Source organism: Zerene cesonia, chromosome 13 (assembly GCF_012273895.1).
Source record: "Zerene cesonia ecotype Mississippi chromosome 13, Zerene_cesonia_1.1, whole genome shotgun sequence".
Classification (NCBI taxonomy): domain Eukaryota; kingdom Metazoa; phylum Arthropoda; class Insecta; order Lepidoptera; family Pieridae; genus Zerene; species Zerene cesonia.
The window spans coordinates 949,653-964,429 of NC_052114.1; the positions used below are offsets into that span (position 1 = coordinate 949,653).

The window sequence follows — 14,777 nt, forward strand, 5'->3', positions numbered from 1 at the left end:
ACGCCCCCGCCCCTACGCTGTGACGTCCGATCGTGTCGCCCTACGCGGCTGTACTGCCATGCAGAGCTACAACGCTCCGAGAAGCTTTCTATCTGGCGAAGCCAATGACGATATAGCACCGCATAGTACGACACGATTCGGCGTCATAGCGCGGCGTGAACTTAACACTCTGTCGCACACTTAGTACGCGTTCTATTCGGCAAAGCCGTACACGCCGCACACGGACCGCAAGCGACAACGCAAAAATGCAGCAAAGAAGAGCGACCGGCGTGTACGGTGATTAAATATATGGTTTCCACAATGGTAAAAGTTTGCATATAAATTTTTTGTTATTAGCTAAAATTAGTTTCGTGCGCAAATCTCTTGGTACACAAACAATGATACAGTAGGTCGCAGCACTCACTTGGCGGCGCGCACGAGGGCCCGCTCGCGCCAGGCGGCGGGCGCGGCGGCGGCGGCGTCGATGCGCGCGCGCGCCGCGCCCGCCAGCCGCTCGCTCTCGCCCCAGCGCACGTAGTCCGCCACGAACGCGCGCAGCGAGCACTCGCCGCCCCTGCCACCATTTCGATCGTTAAACATTATTTCAAAGAGACAAAGATTTAGGGAATTGTAGGGGTAAAACCCAACCTAAACTGGTAACTCTGTAGCTATGTAAACCATAGACTGAGTCACTCGTTTTTTCATAAGTGTAATGTGTATAATTGAGTGCAGCAGCGCGGGTGCGGCGCGCACACCCGCGGACACTCACCGGTCGAGGTGCGCGCACAGCGCGTGCAGCGCGGGCAGCGCGGCGTGCAGCAGCGCGGGGTGCGGCGCGCACACCAGCGGGTAGCGCTGGCGGCGCTGCGCCGGTCCGCTCGCCACGGGCGGCGCCGCTGTACAACGCAAAATTACTTTTGTATTCAACGCATTGTGCGCAATGTTACCTAATTTTTTCGGACAAAATAGTGTAAATGTTTAAATATATACTTATTATACCGATTTGACAATTATTATATATATATATATATATATATATATATATATATTATAAAATATAATAAAAATTCTTGTCAAATCGGTGCCATAAAATCGAATAAAAGAGCTAATATTTATTTGTGAAGTCAAAACGTAATTTAATATTGCACATCGATAATAACCCACCAGTAAGTTTGAACAGCTTCTCTCGTCTCCTCTGCGGCTTCTTCTTGCTGAAATAGTCGGAAAGCTTCAGGTCGGGAGGGGCCGCCCGGCTCACCCCGCGCCGAGCCTCCGAGAGACTCACGCTCTCTATTTGTAGGTACTCTGTTAGGAGTAGCTGCATCTGCGAATCATTTTTATTGTTTCAGTTAATTAATAAGGTATGAAAATTTATTTTAAAATAGTGCATATTTGCAATAAATGTAAAGAAAGGTACAGATAACTTTGAATTAAATACTTTATGAATCCGGCTCGAAGGACCATGAGGAAATAAACAAATGTTAATATTGGTTCCTTCGTAAAAAAAATATTCTTCTCTGTATGACTTGCTACAGTAACTTTTATTATTAAATCTCTAAAACAATAATCAAATCGTACCACTTGTTGCACGGCACTCCAATAATGCTGTTCAGTGTGAAGGCACGAGTCCGGTATCTTGTGCTTCTGTAACGCGGCCCGCCACACTTGTATCAGCCTATGAAACGAACAAACCTAAATTTGAAGTGTCGTCTATTATGGAAGCAATCCTACTTTAATGTGTTTGCAAGAGTTGTGGAAGCTACAAATGTATGAAGTATGTGCAATTTTAATTAGTGTTACGGAACGTTTACGCCGAGCATTGTAAGTAAATAAACACTCATTGACTTTTTATTAATTCACACCTCAAACCTAAATATTAAAAATTATAACACATATCACTCCACTATTCCTCCCACAACTCCCCCCCCACCTCTTATGTCGCATGCCGCACGCCTTGAACTCCTCCCGCAACGAGCCCACGAGACAGGCGAGCGCCCTCCCTCCCTCCGCTACGTCTCCCTCCTCATCCTCTTCCTCTTCGAGCAGCTCGGCCCACTCCCCCTCTCCCTCACCCTCGCCTTCGTTCTCGTCCTCTCTGTCGTCGAGGTCATCGTCGATGATCCGACGCGAGACGACGTCGATCACTTCCAATAGCTCGTTCTGGATTTGCACTTTGAACTTCTGCAATTTAAAAAAAAAGGTGACCGTCAGTGATCACCCTTTCTATCTGGTGAATGATGCAATCGAATGTTCTTGTTTCGAACACCCTGGTGATTATAAAACTTATTAAAGACTCTCGGTCTCAATCAATAAAAAATTACATATGACATGTTACACACTTATGATGTACATATAACAACAGGATGTGAGGTCATAATAAAAATCTTAAGACATAATTTTAGCAGCCTATATTACCACTACTTTTTTTAAAACCACTACAATATCTTCGGCCATTTTGAATTTTTAAGTGTAATGTGTAATCTTACCTCTGTAGCCTCCTTCAACTGCCCCAAAACCCCGAGGGCCTCCAGCGATATCATGACCGTGGTCTCGAACGTGATATCGTCCTCAGTTAACGACGCTTCGTACTCCGGTGTTATATCTTGTAAGTACGCGTCCGTCAGCTCCTCGCTCTTTGTCAACTCTGAAAAGTTTGCCATTTTTGTATCATTCAGTTTACTAAAAATCCAAAACTGGAACAACTTTTCAACATTGTATTAAAACAAATCAAACGGATAATATTCATATTTATTTAAACAAAAAAAAAAAGGTTTGGAAATTAATGGCGATACATATTATTGATGCATGTTTTTTTGTTTATAATGATCTACTAAATACTTACCAGCAAGTAGTAATGCAGTACGACGCCTAGCAGAAACCCGCCTGTTCAGTGGAGTGCGGTCGTCTTTGTATACTGCATCATTCAAGTTGCGCACTATTATATCCACCAATTCAATTTTCTTAGCCTGAAATAGTTATTATTAATGAAATTTGGAGCATTTCATAGTGTATATATTAAATGAACTTAATATTGAAGTAAGATTCTTTGTAGTTTACAAATATTTCCATAAATTAATGTAACATTGTAATATTTTAAATGCGGTTAGATTAATTCAAGTCAACTAGAGAGGGTAGAGTCACCTCAAGGTGTTTGGTGGTGGCGGAGAGCGCGGAGACGTGCGGCAGGTGCTCGCGGGCGGTGGCGAGCGCCGTGTGCAGCGCGTGCGCCGCGCCCAGCACGCGCCGCCGCGCCGCCAACTCGCGCGCCTCCCGCTCGCTTACTACCACGCGCTCTCTGCACATACCATGTTACATCAATACTTTATTGTAATATCTGCTGCACAATATTACAGTAATGTGCCTATACATTTTATAGGCATAATGAATCATCATCAATTTAAAATAGATTCCCATTCCCATGTAGGGCTTTGGCATTATACATCTGTCTTTAGTCTCATCATCATTCATCAATTATCTTTTTTTTTGCTTAAATCCTGTTTGCCTTACTCAAATTTCAACTAGTACCTAAATTACTTACATATCAGTCAGCATGCGTAATGCATGGTGATGGGTTCGAGCATCCGCCCACAAGCGACGTAAGTCTTCTCTCCGCACACGCAACAGAGCTCTACATGCAGATAGTCTGGCCTCAGCGGCAGAACAGTGCTGGCCCCAAGAGCTTAACGCTGCACCCACTGTGCTGAATTTCTGTAAGTAGATGGTAGAAGTATTTGTGATATCTACTATTATATTTTAACTTGCTATATCTATTTTCACTCTTAACATATCCTATGTTCTATTCTATTTGTACAATTTATAACTTAGGCAAAGATTATAAAGAACTGTACATAATTTACATACAATATGCATTAGCTAGATGGTCCAATCACTATATAATTAGATAAAATAGAACTTACCTGCATAACTTCAGTAATTTCATTAGCATGTGCGGCAACCAGCTCATCGAGCCTTGCATCGCTTTTCTTATATTCTTTCTCTAGTTTAGCTCTCTCCTTCTCTCTTTGTTCGTTTGTTTCACTTGCTGATAATGTCCGAATAACTGACATCAACAGGCCACTCTGAAAATTTATACTTTGTGAATACTTTATGAATGAATTAATTGAAAGTAAGAGAATATACTCCATAAAATTTAAATTATTTATGGTAACAGAGACCTAACTTTTTAAAGGGGGCGGCCGCTTAATCTATGTATCATATTAAAATAGGTGAGTAAAATTTGTACAATAAGTACAGATCATAGTATTTTAATAGTAATAACAGCTAATTATTTATTTAGTATGTAGGCAAATTTACTTTTTCAAAATTTCGGCCCGAAAATAAAATCTAAATACTATTGCCAAAAGTCGAATCCCAAAAAATACTTACCGTTTCTTTACCCTGTTTCACCCCTCTTGGGGGTTTTGTAGGAGGAGAAGCCGACATGTTTTATAGTTTAATAAAAATTAACGTTATTGATATCAATTATCATGGATATTAATTAAGAGTAACTCCGATTTCGAAGTTTTAACTCATAGTTTTCTATTGAAAAATATGTAAGACTTTTGTTATGTCAACAAATGTCAAATGTCACAAAAAATTTCAAAATTCAAATGTCCATGTCAAACTTACCTAATTTTATGTACCTATGAAACAGATAACATAGGTAATACTTTTCGAGGACTACCTATCTTCCGTTGGATGATCTTTCCGATTTCAATGAGAGTATTAACTATTAGGTACTTACCTACTGCCAAAGTTAAAGCATATTTTGGAGATATGGATTTGTTTTAATTTTCTTTTGTAAATAAATCGTCGCCGAATAACCTTATCCGTTAACCGTCCCATTTTTGGAAAATAAATATAAGCTATGAAGACATATTTTCAACAATTAAAATAACAATTCAACGCGTAGTGTACATATTAGCTTAGAGTATTATTAATATTCATTCCATAGTGACATATTGTTGATCGTGATTTAGAGATGTTTCATAGTAAGTAACTAGTTCCTAATCTGCAGTTTCACATTTTGATAATCTGCATACACATAAATTTTATAATAATCTGTGAGACTGTGATACGGAGTACCTAGTTCGTAATCTGTGACTGAGACGTTTATTCAAATTTGAAAATCAATTTATATTACTCTGTTGAAAATCATCAAACTTGTGAACATAGAATTTATTTTGAAACATATTCATTTGATTGTTTTTAGTAAGTATTGATACATACTAAAAAATCTGGCGATATGGATTATTCCACTATTAGCAATAAAACTAATTTAACAGAAGCAGAAGATTTAACTGGTGGTGAGTTAAACGAGCGTTATTATTTACTTAAAAAACAATATGATAATTTATCCTCTAACTTTGAGGCGATCAAACAGGAATTACATGACACAAGACGAAGTTATCAAACCGCTCTGGATGTTCAGAGTCATTTAAATACAGAACTAGAGACGTACCAGGCAGAAGAGGAGAGACGTAAGAATGAACTTTTGTCTCGAATATCAACCCTCCAAGAAGAAATATCTGCATTACGATCTGAGCGATCTCAAATATCGGACCAAAACGCTTTAGAAATAAGGAAGTTAGAAGCTGAAAACCTTCGTTTAAGAGAGGAACAAGCAGTGGTAGCTCGTAAGTCACCAGAGCGTGATAACAAAGAAGTTGATGAAATTCGATCGAAATTATCATCAGTTACGTCAGAAGCTGCTTCAGCGAAAGCGGCGCTGGAACAAGCTAAGGCTGAAATCTCTTCATGGCGTATGAAAGTCGAGGAGTTGGTGTCAGAGATTGGTGAATTGCGTGCTGCTGCTGATATAAGAAGGGAGGAAATCAAATCGGTTGTGGAACGGGAAGCTGCGGCGTTGGCCGATCTGGCTGAAGCGAGGGCTATGCTGCATCAAATTGATACACCAGACTTGCAACCACATGGTAAGAAATTTCTATTTTGATGAGCCTAAATAATTTTGTCATAACAAATGATCTTCATTTGTTTCCTTGTAAAATTTAATTCAGCTGCTTTGTATAGTTGTACAATTTAAGATTTGTTGTGTAAAAGATCAATGAATGAACTCGGCTGAAATTGATTTTTCAAATAAAGAATGTTCTCAAGTTTGACTAAGACAAGTGAAGAGGATTTTTTTAATAAATAGCTCTTCACAAAATTTATCATAGCCTTATGTTGTTGTATTCTTTGTTTCAGCTGCAAAGGGGAATTCAATATTTGCAGAAGTAGAAGATAAGAGACAGGAAATGGCAAAAAATCTTATTCAAATGAAACAAAGCAACGCAAGAGTAAGTAGCTTTATTTGGATCAATTTTTTAAATATTTGTTTGTGTTTTAGCTTTGGGATATTTTCTTGAATTAGTTCCGGAGCCAATAAATCTGTATTACACTAACAATAAGTTGTGAAGTCACATATTAACATTTAAAAGTATGTTTGTAATTTTAAATGTTGAATACATTTAAAATTAATATAGGCTATGAAAAAAATAATAAAAATAAAGGTTACAATCAAAACTCTTCTTTTGGGGGAGAGGGGTTTCTTGTAGCTGACAGCCTGTGACAAGTACCAGGGGTTAAGAAACCAAACGTTTGTGTGCTGTAACTTATGGATGGTCCTTAATAGATTTCTCATATATGCAGCTTTGCCTTATTTTGTGTGTTATAATTGCAGTTACGTCGCGATCTGGCAAACAAGCAAGCGGAAGTTGAGGCTCTCCTGCATGAGAAGAATACAATTTGGGAGCAACAGGTTGGAGCTAGTGCCCACTATGACAGAGAATTAATTGGTAATTTATCTTATTTTTATGCAAAGTTACTCTATAATAATTCTTGAATATGCACAATTACTGTTCTATTATTAATATAATATTCATAATTACTGTTTTTGTATCATGTTTACTCAATAACTAAGGTTCTCATCAGCACTCCCCCTATTGGTTTAAAACAATATTGTTAGAAATAAAAAAGAGGGGTTGTGTTGAATATTAGTTTCGTCGTAATAAGAATGTACTTCAATTTACACAACTGCACAATTGATGTAGTCAGTTGATAACAAATATAAAAGGTGAGGGTAATTTGGCCGAACCGTGAATAATCAACATTTGAACACCAAGGCACAATCCGTACACATGTGCATTGTATCTAAGTGTTTCAAATTTTTATAGCATTCAATAGCTTATAGAGTTTTGATAAGTTATGAAAAGCGACATCTGTATCTTAAATGACAATTGTTCACCCAATAATATTATAACACATTTGATATTTTAACAATATGTATTCAATTCCAGAGAGCTACGAAGACCGCATCACCCAGCTGGAGGCGCTGTGCGAGCGGCAGCGCCGCGAGCTGTGCCGCTGGTTCGGCAAGCTGTGCGAGCCCGCGGCCAACGGATGGCTGCCAGGGGTCTTGGACCATTTGAAGTAGGTGTTTGTGACATTTATAGCCGATTTATTGGCTACCTGATTTGCGCTGTTTAGCGATATAATCCAATGAGAGAAGGATGCTGGTCCGTTAACTGTTTTTTATTGTTTTTTAATTCTGGAGAAATTTTGTGTTTACTTTAATTTTCGTTTATTTGTTACATTGCTATCAGTACATTTAGCATTAATTTTTTTATTTTTTACATACTGAAGGATAGATAAAATATTCTCTATTCTTTTGGTGTTTTATGATTGAAGTATTGAATTTTAAAACGACTACAAAAATTAAATTAGGAAAAGCATAAATAATAAATTATATATAGACTAGTTGCGTCACGCGGTTTTAATTACCGACAAACTCGCATGCAATAGCAAGTATTTATATGTGATATAGGTGATATAGGTGATGTTTTATTATGATGTACAATCTATATTATTTTAAAATTTCATTCAAATCCATTCAGTGTTTTATGTGAAAGAGTAGCAAACATCCATCCATCCATAAAACTCGTGTTTATAATATTAGTAGGAAAAATTCTAGCCTCATATTCAAATAATATAAAAAAACAAAAGATGACTTACTGATGTTGCATTTATTATTTATTATTATTATTTATTTGTATCTCTCCATAATACTCGGGTACCTCCAGAAGGAAAGCACCCGGTCTTTTGGAAGGCTTACGTGGGGACACAGATCCAACATGCAGAGGCCCTTAAGAGAATTTAATGTGTTGTGGGACACCAGCCGCAGCCTGCCCATGACTGCACTATAGAGATACAGCCCTGGGCAATCCGCGGCCGATGTAGGACTATTGCAAAAAAATGGCATGGAAAAACTGGGCTATGGAAAGGGGGTGTTCGATGGATTGGTAGGTTGGTTCTATGGGAAACTATGGGCGTCTGCCTATTCAACTTCGAAAAATTGAAAAATAGTGGCATACGGTGACTTGCCAGTTCGGTCGATGGGCTCCCAAAAAAGTTACCTAAAATGGCAACAAGGGGGCAACACCAGCTGACTGGCTGGGGGTGTAGAGAGGTGCGGCGCCGGTTTCACCATCGCGGGCCCGCAGGTCCGGATTGGGATTCCCTGCTATTACGCCATTAGACACTTCCACCCCCGAGCATATAGTTCTTGCATCTACACTCTGGACGGCAACATAGGCAAGCAAGAGGTGGGGGATCTTGAACCTCGTTCATTCCGAACTGCTACCGAGACAGTCCGGAGGTGAGGACAGGGACCTCCCCCGTGAGAACTAAGGACCGCGGGGGCGCTACTCCCCGTCACCTCGCCACAAGGTGCCCTGCGGGTTTTTTTTATGTTTTTATTTGTTTTATTTTATTATTTTAAGGTAATTTAACCATAAAACATGAGTGTTTAGGTCATTAGCTTTAAATAAATTATAATTAATAATTTCAGGACGGAATGCGAGAAACTCAGAGCTGAGGTGTTATCCCAAGGTGCTGCCCAACTGGCCAGTGCGGCGCAAGTGAGGGAATTACGTAGGAAAATAGCCCTTCTCACAGCAAACAGTCACAAGCAGTCGCCTGTACAAGCTATTGATGATAAGGACGAGATTGGCGTGCTCAAGCCCTTCAGGCCGATTGATATTAAGAAAGTTGATGATGTTAAGAAGAAAGTGTCGTTCAATTGATTTATCATAATTAAAAAAAAAGGGTTTTGTTACTATGGACAGTGATTCATGTAGAAGACGATTTAAATAGTAGTATATTACAAACAAACAAACAAAATCACTTGATAATAAAAAGTAAAATAATAAATAAAATTAATAATGTTTTATGGTTGTCAATCCAGCTTGTAATATGATATAAAGCCTATATTTGTGTTCATATTCATTATTTATTTAAAAATAAACTTCATCTTATTAATTTGTCTAAAATGAAAGTCAAGAAAGAATAATTTATTTTTTTTCTGGTGGGACCAAACAATAAAATCGAACTTTAATGTGATATTATGTAAATATTTAAATAAAAATAATTAAAAGTACATACATTACTTGTTTTATTATCAAATTTGAAATACCTATAAAATTAACCTAATTTGTGACATTCTAAAAGCTTTTTTGGTTTTAAAATAATTTTACAGTATACATAGTTTTATGTTATCTGTGCCGTATATATATATATATTATGACAATAATTTTTTTTTTAAAAGTAGTCTCCAATCCTCTTGGGGTCTGGGAAGGAACGTACAACTCTAGATTCTAAAATGGGACCAAATAATAACAATATGTCATATCAAAAAGATTCACGCGAAAGGGTCAAAAACTCACAGAGCTATTGCCTAAAAAAAATGGAATTGCAACTTCTTCAGTTTTGGGAACATCGTATAAAAAAATACAGTAGCATGATGAAGAAGTATGAGGAATTTCGATTTTTGGGAATCGGTAAAGAAAGGATTGATGACTGGAAAGAAGGAATTGACTGGAAAGGGTAAGGAAGAGGAAACGGGCCTCCGGCTCCACTCACCCTACAAAACACAGTAGCATGCTACTATTTCAGTTTGATACTTCAGTGCAAGCTGTCCCAATTCGTGTCGAAGTGTGCTCGACGTTACAAAACAATTAAAAACAAATTCCCCCAGCTCCCGACGCAAAACGAAGGTTGGTATAAGTTGGATGTCGATAACTTTTTTTATTTTAAATAAGTTTTTATTTATATAATAATCGATCAAATTTCCAATTATAACCTCCTGTAACCTGTGTCAATTTGAGTACATTTAAAAATATCACAGATCCCACTCGCACTTTTCCCTCCAACATCACTGGCTAGGCGAGTCCCCGTGCGCGCCTGACAGATCCTTGAGCGCGTGTTCCCGCGCATGCGCCACGTGTCGCGAGCGGCGTGCCTGTTCACGCGCGTCGCGTTCCGAGCGCGCCCGAAGACGGTCCGCGCCCGCATCTTGCACACATTGTGTGAATGCACCTTTACATTACAAATAATATTGTGAACACACCTTTTTTCAATATCATTAATAAGGTGAAAGAGATGTTATTAAGTACCTAGACATAAATTTCTGTCTGTCTACTGAGATTGATAAGAATTTTTCATTTTATCGTAAAAAGTTGTAAAGTGCTGTTTCAAATATACTAGTTAATCTATAGACATAATATATGAATACTTCTGTTCCGCCAATTGATTTTTATTTGTTTATAATAGAGATTAAGCTTGTGGTTTTAACTCATGGTAGTGTTAATAAGGAAAAATTCAGGACGACCTCAAGTTTTACCCGCACACACTACAAACAAGCACAAACCAATAGCATCCCAGCATTTTACAACGTCAGACGGTTCTCTCGCGCTGTTGTAACATTCGATGACAGTCGCCTTGCAGTCTGCGCAGACGGGCTCCACGCTCACCATGTTGGATGTTCGCATTTCAATGCGGTTCGTAAGCGCGTTCACTTCGTCCACAGTCAGTCTGTAAAATTAATTATCCTACTAATATTATAAACGCAAATTGTAAATGTGGATGGATGTACGGATGTTTGTTACTCTTTCACGCGAAAACAGCTTATCGCATCTGTATGAAATTTTGTACAGAGATAGATTATAGTCTGGATCAGCACATAGGCTACTTTTTACCAAGGTGCTACGCGAGTGACGCCTCAGGTTTCTTCCAGCCTAATATAAAAAAAAAAAAATATTCGAAATGAGATTCCCTCATTCCTTCGTTCTATATGGGACCAACTGTATCGATTTGATTCATATTAATTAAAGTTTTTGCCAAAGTTTAATAATTGTAAAAGTAAGATGTTTATCTTATTTTAAAATGTGCTTAAAAGTATGTGCGAAAACAGGACAGCTTTTGTCGGCTTAGAATCAGAATAAGTATGCAATAACTTTCTCGTGACCGTCAGTCTTCGAAAAATATAAGCAGATTTTTTTTGCCACAGATCTCTGCTCGCCAAAAATTCTATACGTAGCGAAATTTTACTTCAAAAGTATATTATGTCATAGTTGGCAGGAGCTAGGAGCTGGTGGGACCACTGATGGTACGACCAGTACCGAACGTAAATATTTGTAAAGGCTATTCGAGTATACTTGTGCAAATCGATTGGAAACTTTAGTGGATAAGGATGTTATCTGTGATTAAAACCAAATCATTTTAATCATATAAATTATTTATGTAAAGGGACACCATATCAACAAATGAAATGTCGTTTTATATTATTTTTATATGCACGTTATTAAAACACGATTTTTTCATTAAAATGACCTTGATGATTCTGTTTATGTTAATGAGTGTGTAGAGACTCATTATCATAAACAGAACGATGAAACAAAGCTGGAGACTATCAATTAAAAAAATGTACAAATAACAACTAAGTGACATTGAAAAAAAACGAACAAGTATGTTATGTGAAAAGTAACATTGTAACTAGAAATCAATTTCACAACAAAATACTTGTTCAGTGCAGTAAAGCCATTGTAATAATAGAAGTAAATTTTATTTCAAGACGCTTATCCGCATGTTGTTGTGACAAGTTTTTATAAACAATGTGTGTAAAAGGTAATCCAATAATTAGCGGAGGGTCGTTCTTCGTGATCCGGGTTCGTTACCACGATTTACCTTTGCTTGCAATTTTAATTGGCTCTCTCGACGCGTATTGTATCTCGTTTATGCTTTTATGTCTGTAGCATAATATGATGGCGCCACACACATATTCCTTCCTATCAGGAGATAAACCAGAAGAGAACTAAAGCAAACAAAAGAAGAAAGGCACTTTCAAAATGACTGTATGTAGTTTTATGCTAAAAAAAATTTAAAAATCTGATTTTATTTTATTTTTTGTTTATATTGTGTAGTAATGAAACCTATTCATCATAACAAAAATATTACTGGTATAACATTAACTCTTGTGGAGACTTCGTTAATGCACCGAAAAAACAGGCGATTATATTTTTAATCTGTGTAGATAATATTTATGAATTAGATAATAGTTTCTTTGGCTTGATATATTCCGCAATCAATACCTACTTTTTACGCAGTTTTTACTTAACCTAATATAACATCAGCTATAACAATATGTTTGATTGTTTTTAAAATTTATTTTACAGAAACAGTGTCCAGGATATAAATTATACATCTTTTACGATACTCAATTAAATTCACTTCCAAGTATGTGTAATGTTATTATTTTTATTTAATTTATTTTTAAGTAAGTACACGATGGTTCAAGAATGCGGTAGAACATTGCTTTTTAGCGGGAAGCTCATAAATAATCCCTTTTTAGCGATAGTGAGGACGAGTTTTATTTTCACTATTCAATTCATGATAACTAAAGGGTTATAAAATGTCATAAAATTTCAGACGTAAAAGAATAAAAAAAAGTTAAATTTTACGAATTGATAAAGTGACGCTTAGTTGGTTAATGTGGTCTTTATTTTGGGAGAAGGTAATTTCATATGAATACTTAATAAAAAGTAATTAAATTTTCTGTTTCTGTGACTCCGCTTTGTAAGTGACTTACCCAAGACGTTCAGAATGTGTATCGTCCAGGCATCTCAGCTTCTCCATGTAAATGGTTTCCTTAAAGTCTCCCAGGGAGGTGGGGGAGGCAGAACTGTTCGCCCCTCCTGTGAGCGTTGCATCTTCTACCAGACGTTCTACCTGCAAACTTTATAATATTATCTGTCACGCTTATGAAATCATAGACCAGTTACTTAGCCCTTTAATATTCTTAAATAGAAACAGACTTATTATTATTTATTATTTATTATTTATTATTCACAAAAAAAACATACAACTTTCAATTGTACTAATAAATAATAAATGTGGTATCGCTATAATTTCCAGAGTCATCCCTCAGTCAGTGGCGTAGCTAGGGGGACAAGGGCTCTGGTGCATAGGGAAAGAATCGGGCCCTCCTCCCCTCTTTCAAAGCTGAGGTAAGAGGGCCCCCTGAGCTCCGGGGCCCTGGTGCACTGCACCACCTGGCCCTATGATAGCTACGCCACTGCCCTCAGTTCATATACCTAAAAATTTTCAGAATTTTAAAATAAATGAAGTAGGTCTTAAGTCTCAACCTATTAAGATACGGAGGCAATAACGCCTATATCCAAGCCTATGTCTATCGATTTGAGCCCTACCTTACCTATAGCTTACCATTTTATTGGAGATACTGATATGGTGTTCATCAGGTTCGTCTGACCCCATGGTATCAGCTGTAGTGGTTGTGGGAGGTCGTTGGAAGTGAGTCGCCCTTACTGATGATTGATTACTGCCCATATCAAAATCTACACAATAAAATATAATAGTTTAAAAAAACTATAAAACACGCTTTAACAAAAATCATATTTTGCAAATTGAAAACTGGAATAATTTTATCAAATTAGTGTATTGTCATCGGTCCTCAATAAATCTACAAAGTTTGAACGAAATCTGGCCGTTTAAAGTGGGTCAAAATCGCGCCCAAAGAAGTCAGTTACAAACAAACAAACATACAAACAAACAAACAAACATACAGGTGAAGCTAATAAAAAGCGTGTAAAAAAAGATGACTACTTTTAGTTCAAATTGATACTTTTAGTTCAGATTGATATACAATTTTATTTGTCGAACATCTTAAAAAACTCTTATTTCGTACAGTTCCGATAAAGGTCATCATACCGTCGAAGCAGGTATGTAATATAAGATGCTCAGTTGATTATGCAAATGGGAATAAAAGCCCTCATGATGATGTGTTTTGCTTTGATTTCGCGTTCCAATATAATACAAAAATATAATTATACACTCCTTTCTACAAACCGCATAAGAAATCAAGATTATTTGCTAGCGATGGTTTGGGGCGTGGGCTCAATTTGTAATACTTTGAAATGTAAATTATGTACTTCTGGTGTTGCGTGTAAGTGAAAATGAAGAGCCTTTTCCCATCGTGCAGTTTGGGCATTTGCTACATACATCTGTTTCGCTGTTTGATTTTATTGTCGGACAAGAGACGTATTTTTGTTATAGCGGTATTCAAATCCAGGAAACTTAGTTATGTATGTATTATATTTTTATATAACCACTGTATTTTGACGTGAATATGAAAAATGTAGCTTCGCCTAGTTTGCGACAAGATCGTCTTGTGAAAATATCCAGGAATATTTGTAACATTTTACCTAAACACAGGACTTGATAAATACATTTCTAAATCTAATTCAATCAATTACGTCATAATTTAAAATTAATCTGCTACATTTAGTATGAGCGAAAGCTAAATGCTGCTTCAATGAAAAATGACAAGGAAATGGATGAGCTAGGCAGCTTAGTTAGCCACGGCGTGCTTCGGGCCCGGCCTTGAACTTTCGCGGTTTTGCATCTGAATAATCAACCTCGGATCATGGAATACAATTTGCATATATTTA

General features: G+C 37.2%; 3 protein-coding genes across 3 annotated transcripts in view; 1 reads left to right on the forward strand and 2 right to left on the reverse strand.

Moving 5' to 3' along the window:
* Nucleotides 1-4,548, reverse strand: part of LOC119831505 (exocyst complex component 4) — an 8,677-nt gene extending 4,129 nt beyond the window's left edge. Inside the window, exons 1-11 of the mRNA XM_038354899.1 lie at nucleotides 4,366-4,548; nucleotides 3,897-4,058; nucleotides 3,518-3,687; nucleotides 3,121-3,274; nucleotides 2,822-2,945; nucleotides 2,466-2,623; nucleotides 1,910-2,160; nucleotides 1,558-1,654; nucleotides 1,144-1,303; nucleotides 749-875; nucleotides 404-553 (exon numbers count right to left, since the gene is read on the reverse strand). Coding sequence (XP_038210827.1) covers nucleotides 404-553; nucleotides 749-875; nucleotides 1,144-1,303; nucleotides 1,558-1,654; nucleotides 1,910-2,160; nucleotides 2,466-2,623; nucleotides 2,822-2,945; nucleotides 3,121-3,274; nucleotides 3,518-3,687; nucleotides 3,897-4,058; nucleotides 4,366-4,422 — 1,610 coding nt within the window. The 5' untranslated portion in view covers nucleotides 4,423-4,548. The remainder of the gene's footprint in view (nucleotides 1-403; nucleotides 554-748; nucleotides 876-1,143; nucleotides 1,304-1,557; nucleotides 1,655-1,909; nucleotides 2,161-2,465; nucleotides 2,624-2,821; nucleotides 2,946-3,120; nucleotides 3,275-3,517; nucleotides 3,688-3,896; nucleotides 4,059-4,365) is intronic.
* A 524-nt stretch (nucleotides 4,549-5,072) lies between these two features.
* On the forward strand, nucleotides 5,073-9,416 carry LOC119831502 (protein Spindly). The gene is made up of 5 exons (XM_038354897.1): nucleotides 5,073-5,912; nucleotides 6,184-6,275; nucleotides 6,659-6,773; nucleotides 7,275-7,407; nucleotides 8,825-9,416. The coding sequence occupies exons 1-5, from the start codon at nucleotides 5,225-5,227 to the stop codon at nucleotides 9,057-9,059; spliced, it is 1,263 nt and encodes a 420-aa protein (XP_038210825.1). The 5' UTR covers nucleotides 5,073-5,224; the 3' UTR covers nucleotides 9,060-9,416.
* Nucleotides 9,417-9,803: 387 nt separating this feature from the next.
* LOC119831432 lies at nucleotides 9,804-13,030 on the reverse strand. Its single transcript, XM_038354768.1, has 3 exons — nucleotides 12,899-13,030; nucleotides 10,682-10,845; nucleotides 9,804-10,350 (listed from the first exon to the last, which is right to left on the reverse strand). The coding sequence occupies exons 1-3, from the start codon at nucleotides 12,943-12,945 to the stop codon at nucleotides 10,187-10,189; spliced, it is 375 nt and encodes a 124-aa protein (XP_038210696.1). The 5' UTR covers nucleotides 12,946-13,030; the 3' UTR covers nucleotides 9,804-10,186.
* Nucleotides 13,031-14,777: the final 1,747 nt, after the last annotated feature.